Consider the following 15965-nt stretch of genomic DNA (forward strand, 5'->3'; position numbering starts at 1 on the left):
AGGAGGGGGTGTCGCATTCATATTGAGTCGCATTTTTGGCTAGGGGCCAGCGGTCGCATTCTTTGGAGACGCATTATTTTCACGATTTACAATCTTTTATTCTCATTTCTATCCTATGTTTTGATTGGAGTTAGGACTAACTGCTAAGTTGAGTAAAAGGTATTTGTTATCAGGTCAAATAAATATGAGAGCCTCAAAAGTAATTTCAGGGAATATGTCGAAAAAACTTGATGTTAAATCAGGGAATATGTATAATACCTGAAAATTTAAGGGATTATGTATATTCCCTGAATGAACCAGACATTAAATACATTCCCTCAACAGTTCAAGGAATACACATATTCCCTGATTATACATATTTCCTGTAACATATATAAGTGATATGATATATTGAATAATATATCATTATCACGAGGCAATAATGTCACAGGTGTACTTGTTAATGTGTGGGTATGAAGTCCGAGGTAGTTCATATATATCTCAGTTAATCAGTGACAGGAGTATCTACCGACTTTTCGGTTCTACCATCTCATTAGTTATATCCCAACAATGTGTTGCTCCAGTTGATATTATGTCAACTCAATTCAAGTGAAGCATACGTTTTAAAGAGTACCATCTCATTATTGTTATAATCGACGATCTTGAAGGCTTATCACCAATGCCGAACTGCCGTCACCTCAGGCCAAAGCAAGTGCACCACTGTCATAACAGGATAGTTAAACTTTCTTAAATGAAATGAGATTTTTGTTTAATTTTGATAATATTACCAAAATATTACATCAAGGGCTCCAGATCACATTCACATTCAAAGTGAACAGATTGTTATATAGAGAGTACATAACATGTGTCCAGTGAATTATCTCCTTTGCCCAATCACGACATGAAAGAAACATGATATTTCATAAACCATATGGAATATCCTCTTTATCATATATTTTTTGTCTAGTCGTCTGTCGAAAGAGTAAATTATTTCATTACAAATGCAAGACCTTGAAATGTGAATTATCCCTACCTAATACACAGGGACGTTTCACCACCCCGTTTCACCATTTATCATGACTACCTTCTCCCCACAACTTGAACCCAAACTATGATGACAATATTATTTCATTAGTGCCTGTGACAAAACATATGAGGTGATCTGAGACAAAAATAGGAAGCAAGCATTAAACTTTTGGGAGGAGGAATTTGTTTAAATTTGATAAGAAAGTTAATAGTTTCAAACAAAAATGTTTACCTTTGGTGCAGAATTCTGCAGTGTATGTCCCGTTACAGCCTAGAGTACAGTGTCCGGTATCTCTGTTACAGATGTTTTCTATGCAGTTGTTGTTGCAAGTGTTATTACAGTGATCTCCGTACCAACCAGAAAGGCAGCGCCCGTAACACTTCCCTGTATCTCTGTTACAGTTCTTTTCTATGCAGTTGTTGTTGCACGTGTTATTACAATGATCGCCGTACCAGCCAGTTCTGCAGCCTCTGTTGCATCTAGCAGTATGTCTGTCACAGTCCCGTACATCTGACTCACGCCGCATGGCACAGCGTGGGGGGCAGGGTAGCTCACACGATGCTCCATAGTGTCCAGCGACACACTGTGTCACACCTTGAGCACTTTGGACTGAAACATACCACATATGAATAAGAGAATTCCCCACAGTGAACTACATCTACAGCTTTAGCAAATATACTGATGGAGTGAAGGAGTGAGTTGGGTTTAAGTCCGCTTTTAACAATATTCCAGCCATCTCACGGCGTGCGAGCGTAATTTAGGAGGAGCGCACGAAGTGATGAAGGTGTCAGAAGTGTACCACTATGGTAAAACCAACGAATATAGGGACGATGCTGATAAAGCTAGATACATAATCGGGGCAAACCGGGATTCGAACCTACAATCATAGGTTGTCGGCGTGCCCAAGGGACGCAACTCTGCACAGTGAATTGCGGCGCTTTAGACACCTGGGCCACCCGTGTCCATAATATACTGATGGAAATGGATAAAGGAAAACTTAGTTTTAGACACAGTGAACTGATGTGCTATCATGGATTCCTAGCCTTGTCTACTATATTCGCGTTGGAAACAATGCCCACAAAAACAACTCTACAGTAGCTTTGGCACTTGCAATCTATGATGTACTGGATATAAAGACCAGTATGCTTGCTGACTACATTGATAGACAAAAGTGTCAAGGCTATAACACGGTCCACTACAATGCCAATACAGTACATGAAGCTATGGCAAAAATGGCAGGCGGTCGGGAGGAAAAGTCGAAGAGCGTGATTCATGTCTGTTGAACCTGTACAGGTGACCTAAAAAAGTGGACCCGGTCGGCACAGGGAACTGAGCGTCAGGATCGATACATACGGCTGATCGCATTAAGACAGATTTAAATTTTCCTCCAAAATAAACAGTCACATACACAGCCAGAATGCCCTCTGTCAGAGATCAGTTCTTTCAGCTCTACTATTCCCTCCCCAAACCATGGTTGAACACCCTCCATAGTTATGTTCAGCAACGTTGGGTTCCTGAAATATTTCTCCTTGTCCACGCCACATTAGGACATGAGGATCTTTGAAGCCAAGACAGTATCTCGATTCATCAATAAACGGTATTAGAGCCCATGTCCCCGTCTGTCCAATTGACCAAACTCTTTAGCCGTTTCTGACGTTTGCAAAGTGACGTTGTATTATCCAAGTTTCAAGCATGCCTATGCATCGTCAAATGCCGTCTTTGTTGCTGTAATCCTCAGTAGCAAATGATGTGTGCACTGATTCTGTCAAAATACAATCCAAACACACCTCGTTCCCATAACTGCATGCCTGTGTCCGTTCGTCATGAAATTAAGATCATGTAGGGGTTACCCAATCATTGTGGACCAGAATCCAACCTTTAATTGTTGGATGATAATTTTATGTCATCCCAACCTGATCCTCAGCAAATTCAGAGTAGTATACATCATGAAATACATCATGGGGATCATGTGTCTATTGGTTGTCAACAGAAGCCTTCACCAACGTGCAGTTGCTCTTCTACAAAAATCAGTAAAAGTGGTAACTGATGTGCCGATACTCCGTGCTATTGGGGGCTTTTCCTTTTTGTCTCTACCTTGAGACGGATTGACTTTACTCAACATTGTGTCATATATTCTGCCCCATATTTGCATTGATGTGTTTCAGTTTCCTTATTCAAGACATTAAAAGAAAGTATAAGATAGACAAAATTTATTATCTTGCCATAGGTGGGGCAAGGTATCCGACAGCATGGCTACAGGTACATAGTTATTATGTTATCATCGCCTTCATCTCCACAGATAGAACTTGACCAATCTTTTCTCGTAGATGTCGCTTGAACGACGTGTCCAAGATCTTGCCACCATTTCTGAGAGAAGCCAGAAACCTGCACCATACTCATCAAGATTGTGGAGCAATTATGGCTACTGCAGTTTGAGTGGTTCTTCCATGAGCACTGTAAATATACTACCGCGACAAAATAAGTGGACTGTGGGTGCCCCCATTAAAATAGTAATAAAAGACTTGAAGCAATTATACCCTGAAACAAGACCATTAAAGAATTTTTAACAGTAGAAAAAAACCCAACCCCGAGGAGTTAAAAGTACCAATACATTATTGATTTAATGGTGGGAGTTCAGGGTTTTTTAATGGTGGTAAACTCCATAGTAACTTACATAACATCATTAATGTCCATGAAAAGAATTTAGCTACTTAAAATTACAAAACCAAGGGGTTTTAATGAAGAATTTGTCTGTAAATAGTGACAGAATATCGAGAATTCAAAAGGATAACAAATGTTTACTGCATATTATATAAGAAAAGAAGAAATGACGTTTAAACATTTAACCATTGTTGTTATTATTAGAGAAGAATGTACACACATTTATCCAAATTATATGAAACGGTCAGAAATGACAAACGTAGATTAAACACTTGATGAAATCAATTACTTTTCATTGATGATCAGTCGGGCTATAGACAAACACTGCTGGTTAAACAAGAAATACAAACTATTGAGTCGCAAGTGAAATGATGGGTCGGTAGTTTACCGGAAAAACAAATTTCTTTTTTGGGCCTAGGTGCATCATACCCGCTACAACATGACATGTTCATATATGTACATACTTGGCTAACTCAGCTGAACTGTTCTAGGAAAACACATGCACCCGAAGGCGAATTTGCCGGTTCTACCCATCAGCTCTGGGCTCCCACAGATCATACAATTCAGACGGAACTGTCCACACTAAATATTTATCATCTTGCCTACTCTGAATATCATCCATATTCAATCTTAGTTCATTTGTTAGTTCGAAAACTTTTGTATAATGATCTCCGTGTTTTGCGGTCATTATTTTCGGTGGTATTTTTGTTTGCCCCATGGTCACTAGCTTCCGGCGTAAAGCTCCATACAGTAACGATTCTTTAGGGTATAATTTAATGTAATGTAAGAAAGTTGTTTTGCGAGTTTTCATACGCTTAAAACTAATTCGATCATTTTGAAGCAACGACACTTATTAATATATTTTCTAAAAACAATGAAATATGACTTTAAAGTGTCAGTTTTACCGATTTGAACCTGACTGGTCAATATAATTGATGCATTAGCAACTGACCAGACAGTTTGACAGTGGAGTATATACACAGAAGTAAAAGTTCCAGTGACAACATTTTCCAATCGGTTCCGTACAAGAAAAACCTTTCTGGTGTTCATGATAGCAGCGTCGAATTGGCCCCGTCACATGAGAAATGCATTTGGAAACATCATGCTGGTTGGAATTATTCCAGGAAACAGCCGATCAGAATCAACAAATTTAAACCCTGAGGATGAGCTGCTGTATTTGAGTGGTTGCACACAGTGCCCCAGTAGATGTCAAAGTAAAGTTCTTCTCTTTGTGCTAGATTATCCAGGTATGATTAAATGTTTTGGCGTGGAGGTGGCAGTCTGATGGGTTGCGGATACCAGAGCTGCTGCAATACGCCCTCCTCGTGTTTTTGGCTTGAAATCCCCTCCCGTCATTAGTAAACCTGGTTCACGAAGGTCATACAATTTGAAACAACTTGTTTCTAAAGGCGTACTCAAGTACTGTTTGAGAGGGATGACAAACTGTCTTCGTCTCTTTGATTGCATAGCTGAAATTTGTGCAGAAAACCAGTGCTCAGACGACTTGGATGTACTTGACAGGACAGTTAACAAGACTCCTGCAAATTTAGACAGAATGCTCCTGTATCACTTCCAAATATCACACCATCTATTGTATCATGTTGCAGTGTAAAGAGGTGTAACCTGTGTACGGAATGTGGATGTATGCTTTGAGAGATTTAATTCCTGGAATTGTAAACGTACTTTGAACTTATTTTTAAAATGGCCTGATGAAAATGAAATGTTTAATGGACTTTAGAACATTTAAATTTGAATCTTGTGTTTTCTAAACAAACTTTTTGTAGAATTTAATTTTAATTGTTCGTTAAAGCTGAGGTTTAATTTTCTTAATTTTATAGGCACACAACATTAATGTTCTAGGTTATTTTCATAAAACAAGTTTAATGCTTTGCGCCATTAAATGGTCCTGAATTCGTTCACACAGGCGCAAATAAAATGGTATTTGACTCCACCATTATTTCTTCACAGACACAGTTTAATGGTACAATTTAATGAGTTTATGTGAAATTGATGCACTTTTAATGCATCTGGCAGGCAGTAGTGTACACTGTCTCACACAATGTACACATTAAGATATCCACAACATACCAGTCCAGTTACATTATTACCCACGTGGTGAAGATACGGTTGGTAAGATACTAAATTCGTACGTCACACATATGTTTTACAAGGTTGACCTCGTTTTATTCGTTTTGATTAGATAACTGTGACCTCTGTCACCCCGGAACTACTTTTTTCATTCTTAATAAAATCTCGAGACGTCATTCGCTTTCTCAACTTCAAAGCAGAACTAATAGAATCTCACGAAATCGAGAGACATTTACACACACTTTATTAAAACAAACAAGATCGTCACGCACATTAAATTCGCTTTGCATTCTAAATTAGTTAGGCATAGAGCTACTGCAGACATTATATAATCGAGTGATGCATATCCATATGCAATGTCTAACGATGTATCGAGGGTCCCAATGAGCGTGACGCACACGACCACTTTCGCGACTATCAATTTGATTGAACAAAAAGGTTAAGCGTGGTGAAATGAAGTCAGTTTAAACCACCTGGAGAGATATCTAGACTTACGTTCGATGCTCCGGTTGTGCCATCAGTGTCGCCATTCAAAGCGTATTTTGTGACATTGCTTCCGGAGGTGTTTGTACATGAATTAACATACACGACTACACGACCAGCTCACTAAAAAGTTGAATATTTCTGATACAAATCATTCGAAAACTCCATAGAAGTGTGCCTGACTTCTGATCATGTGATCCAAAACATCACTAATGTGAACAATAACATTCCCTATCTCTAGCGTGAAATGCTGTGAGTAGATCCCGGTTGTCTTTAATTATTCCTGTGGTGACCTTGCCCTTCGTTCGAAGCTGTCACTGACATGCAAACAGACTTGAGTTTGTTGATTTTGACGTCTTCAGTATTGGGTGGTACAGTTAACATGAATGTCTTTGTCCAACACTCTGATTTCCCTCAAAAATGATTTCCTCCAAAATGGTGCGGACAGGATATAAATTCAGCTGATAGATAAAAAAAACCGAACCATTTTGATTGCACAGCGGGGAAACAGGCAGTGCGAGCGACCGACCAATCGTTGGTCTGAAAAGCGCGGCGCGAATGTGACTTTTAAAATTTCCTTATAGGTGCCCTGAGTACTAACAACAATGCGCTTGAATTACCATAAGTTGAAGAAATTCTTCCAAAAAGGGCTTGAGCGTCGGTGCTGTTATGTTAGCAAACACAACAGCACAAACATGTCGTTAATGCGTATGCATAGATATGTCAACAATGGCCATATTTGGGCATATATCAATATTCATGCGCAACCACATTTCAGTTTGGTCTGTCAACGAACAAAAGTTATTATGTATTTACACTTATAAATATATTGGGTAATAAATAAAATACCACACTCATTCTCATAAGATGCCATTTTTACGAAACTCGTGAACTTTATATGGTATTTGACCTCGCTTTCGCTCTAACGAGAATGAGTGTAGTATTCTTTATTTATCACACTCACAAACACACTACTAACACTAGGGCAACTACACCATTTCTGTGCAGTCACTATCTAACACTCATACACACTGCACACATTAGCACCCACACAACATACCTGTACATTCACTGTCTCAAATGCACAAATATACTACACTCATTAGTGCACCCACAAACTACCTGTGTAGTTTAAGTCTCACACTCTCCAACATAATGTGCACATTAGTATATACAAAAATACGCTCACAAACACTCCACACAAACGCACAAACACATTATACACATTAGTACAAACACAACATAACATGCGCAGTCACTGTCTCACACCCACACTTACTACAGGCATTAGTACATGCATCCGAAAAGCAGGTGCAACTCTATGGAATGCACTGCCCATTGATGTCAGGGGACCTGAAGATGTCAACACCTTTAGATCAAAACTCAAGACCATCCTCTTCAAAAGAGCATACGACTGAGCGCTCTTGAGCAGGCAGTATGTCTGGATAGGTAGCGCTATATAAATGTGTAATTTGAATTTGAATTAAGTGCACTCACTATTTGACACTCACTAACACACTACACACAATAGTTCATCCACTTCTTACAAGTGCAGTCACTCTCTCAATTTCAAACAAACTACAAGTGAAGTCACTGCCTCACACTCACAAACATATTACACGAGCACACCCTCTAAAGACATTAGAAGGTATCGTGAAATATAATATAATATACACAAAGAAAAAAGTTAAGCACACCCCTATTTCTGAACCATGACAAATGGCAATAATTATGGCATGGGATGACTGACCACAGGAGTTGGGCAATACCAATGGAATCAGATAGAACAAACATTTAACAACAAATAAAGAAGATATTGGTGAGTTGTGATTGAAATTTACTGACACAAATATCATGGTAACATAGGTACTGTTTTTGACCTTAGACAATTCCTAAAAATGTATGAAGCTGCAGGATTAAGTAAACGAGTTACGTTTAATGTTTCATGTGAAAATGTTCCTTAAAGTCTCTACTTGACATGACACGTGAAACAGATTAGAAGCCGGTATAATCGCCACGTTCCCGAATTACGCATTCTACCCTACGTTTCATGCCTCCAGTCGGACGTTGGATCTGTTGATAGGTCAACAACAACCACTCCTGATGCAATGCTGCTTCCAATTGGCCTAAATATTGTTCAGAAGGATCAAGTGCCTGTATGCGCCACCCCAGAATATCCCAAACATGTTCAAGGGGGTTCAAATCTGGGCTCATTGCTGGCCAGGGTATAGTCGTTATTGGGTTGGCCCTCATGTTATCCCGACTGCATGTGAACGATGAGGCCTGGCATTGTCATCAATGTACTGATGTCGAGTAGCAAGAGGGTGGTTGTCAAAATGAGGAACGACGACTGGCCTCAAAACGTCCTGGATGTACTGAGCCCCTCTTAAGTTGCCCCTTATGGTGACCAAATCCAACCTGCAATCATGAGAGTTACACCACCCCCAAACCATTAACGAGCCCCCGCCGTATGCAACAGTCGGTTAAATGTTCCCGGGGGTGTAGGCCGTGTTCCGGTGCCTCCAAACTATCGTTCTTCCATCAGTGAAGAGGAGCAGTAAGCCACTTTCGTCTGACCAATGGATCCGTCTCCAAGTTCTTAGATTCCAGTTCTGTTGCGCAATACACCATGCTAACCGAGCAGCTTTCTGGTGATCTCTCAACAAGGGACGCTTTATGACTCGTCTAGCCCTCAGTCCTGCTGCTTTCAGCCGGTTCCTGAAGGTTATGGTGTGGAAACGACGATTGGGCATCCACAGCTGTTTCAGACGATTACTTGTTAAAAAGGGTTCTCGGCGTATGAGACGAAATAGGTCCCTGTCTTCGTGATGTGTCATCACAGGAGGTCTTCCAGATTTGGGACAGTCCTGTACATCACCAGTCTGAGCATGTTTCTCGACTAAACGGCTTACAACAGTGTGATGATACCCCAAATTCCAACCAATGGCATTACAAGACATTCCTGCGTTATGCATGCCGATTTTTTGCCATCTTGTGGCGTTTGATAATCGCCTCGGGCCATGGTCACACAATGTCATGGAATAACTGTTTAAAACCGAGCATAAGAGAGCAATTGTAACGTTTGGAAATACTGCTTTTAGAGATACTCGATGGTAGCATGGTCCACGGGCATACCATGCATGGCACGTGAGCTTTCGTCACACATGACTAATTACATCATATCGAGAAAACATAATTTTTCCCGTAATTATATCTTTCATGACCAATATTGGGATCAAACAATAATGAAATATATTTGGGTGTTCTTAACTTTTTTTCTTTCTGTATATAATGTGGGTACTGAGTACTGCTCATATCACGTAAGGAAAGTATAGGAAAGTATAGAAAGACACCAAACATGTCCAAACATGTACATCTCTGTAAAACTGATGCAACCTCACCTTCAGTACAAAAGTCACCAATCATTTGTTTCTCCTTACAGCCTCGGGAACAGTATCCATTATCCCTGTCACATGTGTTGTTCCTGCAGTTCCTACTACATGTGTTATTGCAGTGATCTCCAAACCAGCCAGCAACACATCCTTCATAACATAGCCCAGTAGATCTGCCACAGTGTCCAACAGTTGACCAAGCCTTTGGGGCACAGTGAGTGCCACAGTGTTTGTTACATGATGCACCGTATTGTCCAGGGACACACTGTATCACACCATCAATTAATACTGAAACCAAGGACAAAACTAAAATAGCATATACATCGTAACAATTGTCTTGAACACCACTATTAGCTGCCCATATTTGGGCATATATCAATATTCATGCGCAACCACATTTCAGTTTGGTCTGTCAACGAACAAAAGTTATTATGTATTTACACTTATAAATATATTGGGTAATAAATAAAATACCACACTCATTCTCATTAGATGCCATTTTTACGAAACTCGTGAACTTTATATGGTATTTGATCTTGCTTTCGCTCTAACGAGAATGAGTGTAGTATTCTTTATTTATCACACTCACAAACACACTACTAACACTAGGGCAACTACACCATTTCTGTGCAGTCACTATCTAACACTCATACACACTGCACACATTAGCACCCACACAACATACCTGTACATTCACTGTCTCAAATGCACAAATATACTACACTCATTAGTGCACCCACAAAATACCTGTGTAGTTTAAGTCTCACACTCTCCAACATAATGTGCACATTAGTATATACAAAAATACGCTCACAAACACTCCACACAAACGCACAAACACATTATACACATTAGTACAAACACAACATAACATGCGCAGTCACTGTCTCACACCCACACTTACTACAGGCATTAGTACATGCATCCGAAAAGCAGGTGCAACTCTATGGAATGCACTGCCCATTGATGTCAGGGGACCTGAAGATGTCAACACCTTTAGATCAAAACTCAAGACCATCCTCTTCAAAAGAGCATACGACTGAGCGCTCTTGAGCAGGCAGTATGTCTGGATAGGTAGCGCTATATAAATGCGTAATTTGAAATTGAATTAAGTGCACTCACTATTTGACACTCACTAACACACTACACACAATAGTTCATCCACTTCTTACAAGTGCAGTCACTCTCTCAATTTCAAACAAACTACAAGTGAAGTCACTGCCTCACACTCACAAACATATTACACGAGCACACCCTCTAAAGACATTAGAAGGTATCGTGAAATATAATATAATATACACAAAGAAAAAAGTTAAGCACACCCCTATTTCTGAACCATGACAAATGGCAATAATTATGGCATGGGATGACTGACCACAGGAGTTGGGCAATACCAATGGAATCAGATAGAACAAACATTTAACAACAAATAAAGAAGATATTGGTGAGTTGTGATTGAAATTTACTGACACAAATATCATGGTAACATAGGTACTGTTTTTGACCTTAGACAATTCCTAAAAATGTATGAAGCTGCAGGATTAAGTAAACGAGTTACGTTTAATGTTTCATGTGAAAATGTTCCTTAAAGTCTCTACTTGACATGACACGTGAAACAGATTAGAAGCCGGTATAATCGCCACGTTCCCGAATTACGCATTCTACCCTACGTTTCATGCCTCCAGTCGGACGTTGGATCTGTTGATAGGTCAACAACAACCACTCCTGATGCAATGCTGCTTCCAGTTGGCTTAAATATTGTTCAGAAGGATCAAGTGCCTGTATGCGCCACCCCAGAATATCCCAAACATATTCAAGGGGGTTCAAATCTGGGCTCATTGCTGGCCAGGGTATAGTCGTTATTGGGTTGGCCCTCATGTAATCCCGACTGCATGTGAACGATGAGCCCTGGCATTGTCATCAATGTACTGATGTCGAGTAGCAAGAGGCTGGTTGTCAAAATGAGGAACGACGACTGGCTTCAAAACGTCCTGGATGTACTGAGCCCCTCTTAAGTTGCCCCTTATGGTGACCAAATCCAACCTGCAATCATGAGAGATACACCACCCCCAAACCATTAACGAGCCCCCGCCGTATGCAACAGTCGGTTAAATGTTCCCGGGGGTGTAGGCCGTGTTCCGATGCCTCCAAACTATCGTTCTTCCATCAGTGAAGAGGAGCAGTAAGCGACTTTCGTCTGACCAATGGATCCGTCTCCAAGTTCTTAGATTCCAGTTCTGTTGCGCAATACACAATGCTAACCAAGCAGCTTTGTGGTGATCTCTCAACAAGGGACGCTTTATGACTCGTCTAGCCCTCAGTCCTGCTGCTTTCAGCCGGTTCCTGAAGGTTATGGTGTGGAAACGACGATTGGGCAACCACAGCTGTTTCAGACGATTACTTGTTAAAAAGGGTTCTCGGCGTATGAGACAAAATTGGTCCCTGTCTTCGTGATGTGTCATCACAGGAGGTCTTCCAGATTTGGGACAGTCCTGTACATCACCAGTCTGAGCATGTTTCTCGACTAAACGGCTTACAACAGTGTGATGATACCCCAAATTCCAACCAATGGCATTACAAGACATTCCTGCGTTATGCATGCCGATTTTTTGCCATCTTGTGGCGTTTGATGATCGCCTCGGGCCATGGTCACACAATGTCATGGAATAACTGTTTAAAACCGAGCATGAGAGAGCAATTGTAACGTTTGGAAATACTGCTTTTAGAGATACTCGAGGGTAGCATGGTCCACGGGCATACCATGCATGGCACTTGAGCTTTCGTCACACATGACTAATTACATCATATCGAGAAAACATAATTTTTCCAGTAATTATATCTTTCACGACCAATATTGGGATCAAACAATAATGAAATATATTTGGGTGTTCTTAACTTTTTTTCTTTCTGTATATAATGTGGGTACTGAGTACTGCTCATATCACGTAAGGAAAGTATAGGAAAGTATAGAAAGACACCAAACATGTCCAAACATGTCCAAACATTTACATCTCTGTAAAACTGATCCAACCTCACCTTCAGTACAAAAGTCACCAATCATTTGTTTCTCCTTACAGCCTCGGGAACAGTGTCCATTATCCCTGTAACATGTGTTGTTCCTGCAGTTCCTGCTACATGTGTTATTACAGTGATGTCCAAACCAGCCAGCAACACATCCTTCAAAACATATCCCAGTATATCTGCCACAGTGTCCGACAGTTGACCCCGGCCGCGGGGCACAGTGAGTGCCACAGTGTTTGTCACATGATGCTCCGTATTGTCCAGGGACACACTGTGCCACACCATCAATTAATACTGAAACCAAGGACAACACTAAAATAACATTTAAAACGTAACAATTATCTTGAACAACACTATTAGCTGCCCATATTTGGGCATATATCAATATTCATGCGCAACCACATTTCAGTTTGGTCTGTCAACGAACAAAAGTTATTATGTATTTACACTTATAAATATATAGGGTAATAAATAAAATACCACACTCATTCTCATTAGATGCCATTTTTACGAAACTCGTGAACTTAATATGGTATTTGACCTCGCTTTCGCTCTAACGAGAATGAGTGTAGTATTCTTTATTTATCACACTCACAAACACACTACTAACACTAGGGCAACTACACCATTTCTGTGCAGTCACTATCTAACACTCATACACACTGCACACATTAGCACCCACACAACATACCTGTACATTCACTGTCTCAAATGCACAAATATACTACACTCATTAGTGCACCCACAAAATACCTGTGTAGTTTAAGTCTCACACTCTCCAACATAATGTGCACATTAGTATATACAAAAATACGCTCACAAACACTCCACACAAACGCACAAACACATTATACACATTAGTACAAACACAATATAACATGCGCAGTCACTGTCTCACACCCACACTTACTACAGGCATTAGAACATGCATCCGAAAAGCAGGTGCAACTCTATGGAATGCACTGCCCATTGATGTCAGGGGACCTGAAGATGTCAACACCTTTAGATCAAAACTCAAGACCATCCTCTTCAAAAGAGCATACGACTGAGCGCTCTTGAGCAGGCAGTATGTCTGGATAGGTAGCGCTATATAAATGCGTAATTTGAATTTGAATTAAGTGCACTCACTATTTGACACTCACTAACACACTACACACAATAGTTCATCCACTTCTTACAAGTGCAGTCACTCTCTCAATTTCAAACAAACTACAAGTGAAGTCACTGCCTCACACTCACAAACATATTACACGAGCACACTCTCTAAAGACATTAGAAGGTATCGTGAAATATAATATAATATACACAAAGAAAAAAGTTAAGCACACCCCTATTTCTGAACCATGACAAATGGCAATAATTATGGCATGGGATGACTGACCACAGGAGTTGGGCAATACCAATGTAATTTGATAGAACAAACATTTAACAACAAATAAAGAAGATATTGGTGAGTTGTGATTGAAATTTACTGACACAAATATCATGGTAACATAGGTACTGTTTTTGACCTTAGACAATTCCTAAAAATGTATGAAGCTGCAGGATTAAGTAAACGAGTTACGTTTAATGTTTCATGTGAAAATGTGCCTTAAAGTCTCTACTTGACATGGCACGTGAAACAGATCAGAAGCCAGTATAACCGCCACGTTTCCGGATTACGCATTCCACCCTACGTTACATGCCTCCAGTCAGACGTTGGATCTGTTGATAGGTCAACAACAATATAACAGTATAATGTGGGTAGTGAGTACTGCTCATATCACGTAAGGAAAGTATAGGAAGACACCAAACATGTCCACACATGTACATCTCTGTAAAACTGATCCAACCTCACCTTCAGCACAAAAGTCACCACTCATTTGTTTCTCTTTACAGCCTCGGGAACAGTAACCATTATCCCTGTCACATGTGTTGTTCATGCAGTTCCTGCTACATGTGTTATTACAGTGATCTCCAAACCAGCCAGCAACACATCCTTCATAACATATCCCAGTATATCTGCCACAGTGTCCGACAGCTGACCCAGCCTTTGGGGCACAGTGAGTGCCACAGTGTTTGTTACATGATGCACCATATTGTCCAGGGACACACTGTGTCACACCATAGATTAATACTGAAACCAAGGTCAAAACTAAAATAACATACAAAACGTAACAATTATCTTGAACACCACTATTAGCTGCACATATATAACAAATGGCCACAAATGTGGCTGTCTTGGCGGACATATTGAAACATGGATTTGGAAATCTTAAACATATTCAAACTCAGGAAAACCTGAGGTTGCAGCTTTATTGTTTCAGTTGATTATGCTAAATTGGTGTCTACAATGCCAGAAAATGCTTTTTGAAAGAATGTAGTAACAAAGTACAAAGGTTAAAGAAAGGTACAAATTCAAAATAATGAAAAAAAGAACGTGTTGAGCCCACACTCCTAACCACACAAAATACCTAGTTTCATTACTTTTTAAAATATACAGGCTTAGAAATCGCCGTAAAAATATCAGTTTTTGTAATGGACAAATGAAGGTTAGGATCGGATAAAGATTTAATTATAGAATAATCCACGAGTGATTACAGGAAATATGTCAGGTGAAATTTGTTTTAAGTTCGAGGCTTTAGCTTTCCCGTAATCACTCATACTGATTTTGTTATTCCATTCTATACCCCTTTCAAAAATATATCTTTCAAGAAAAAGCAAAACTAACTGTTGCCGACCAGAGACCGATCAAGAACCAGGTGAAAAAACACTGTCCACGCACTCCAATCACATTTCTCATTAAATAGCGTCGTAGCTGTTTTCGGGCGTCAAGTACGGCAGCCGCTCGGCTCCGCCAAGGACTGATTACGCCAACTTGTCTCTATCAGCATTCATACTCGCATAATAAAGAAACGCAACATCAGCTTAATACTCACATAGTTTTACTTACTCTCAGCCCATCTATCAATACAGGACAGGATCAGACTGGACAGACTCGTCACTAAATTGGGAATACTTAGAACCATCTGGATTCGACTCGATCGATTGCAAACCACGCTTACCTCTCCTAATTTCATAGTTTTCGGGCCTAGCTTGTCTGTGTCACATGTCACAATACCTCATTTTCATTTGTTAAAAGTTAGATCTGACCATGAAGTCATTTTTGTCGTAATGGGAAAAATACAGAAGCCTACGTGCCAGATTGCTGGGACACAAGTGAAGCTTAGGGACAGACAACACATAAGAGAATTAATAATTTGAATGTAGCTATTGTTGAGGTGATATTTAACAATACCGTGGCATGGCATCTAAAATCACAATGATATTTCACA

The 15965-nt window shown here is 40.0% G+C and overlaps 1 protein-coding gene across 1 annotated transcript in view; it reads right to left on the minus strand.

The window, feature by feature from the left end:
• LOC139467158 (uncharacterized) overlaps positions 1-14663 on the minus strand; it is a 33080-nt gene extending 18417 nt beyond the window's left edge. Inside the window, exons 1-3 of the mRNA XM_071248877.1 lie at positions 14489-14663; positions 9640-9918; positions 1238-1615 (exon numbers count right to left, since the gene is read on the minus strand). Of these exons, the coding sequence (XP_071104978.1) occupies positions 1238-1615; positions 9640-9918; positions 14489-14573 (742 nt within the window). The 5' untranslated portion in view covers positions 14574-14663. The remainder of the gene's footprint in view (positions 1-1237; positions 1616-9639; positions 9919-14488) is intronic.
• Between the last annotated feature and the right edge of the window lie 1302 nt (positions 14664-15965).

The sequence above is a fragment of the Haliotis cracherodii genome, unplaced genomic scaffold, assembly GCF_022045235.1.
Source record: "Haliotis cracherodii isolate W230 unplaced genomic scaffold, xgHalCrac1.p SCAF_19, whole genome shotgun sequence".
Classification (NCBI taxonomy): Eukaryota; Metazoa; Mollusca; class Gastropoda; order Lepetellida; family Haliotidae; genus Haliotis; species Haliotis cracherodii.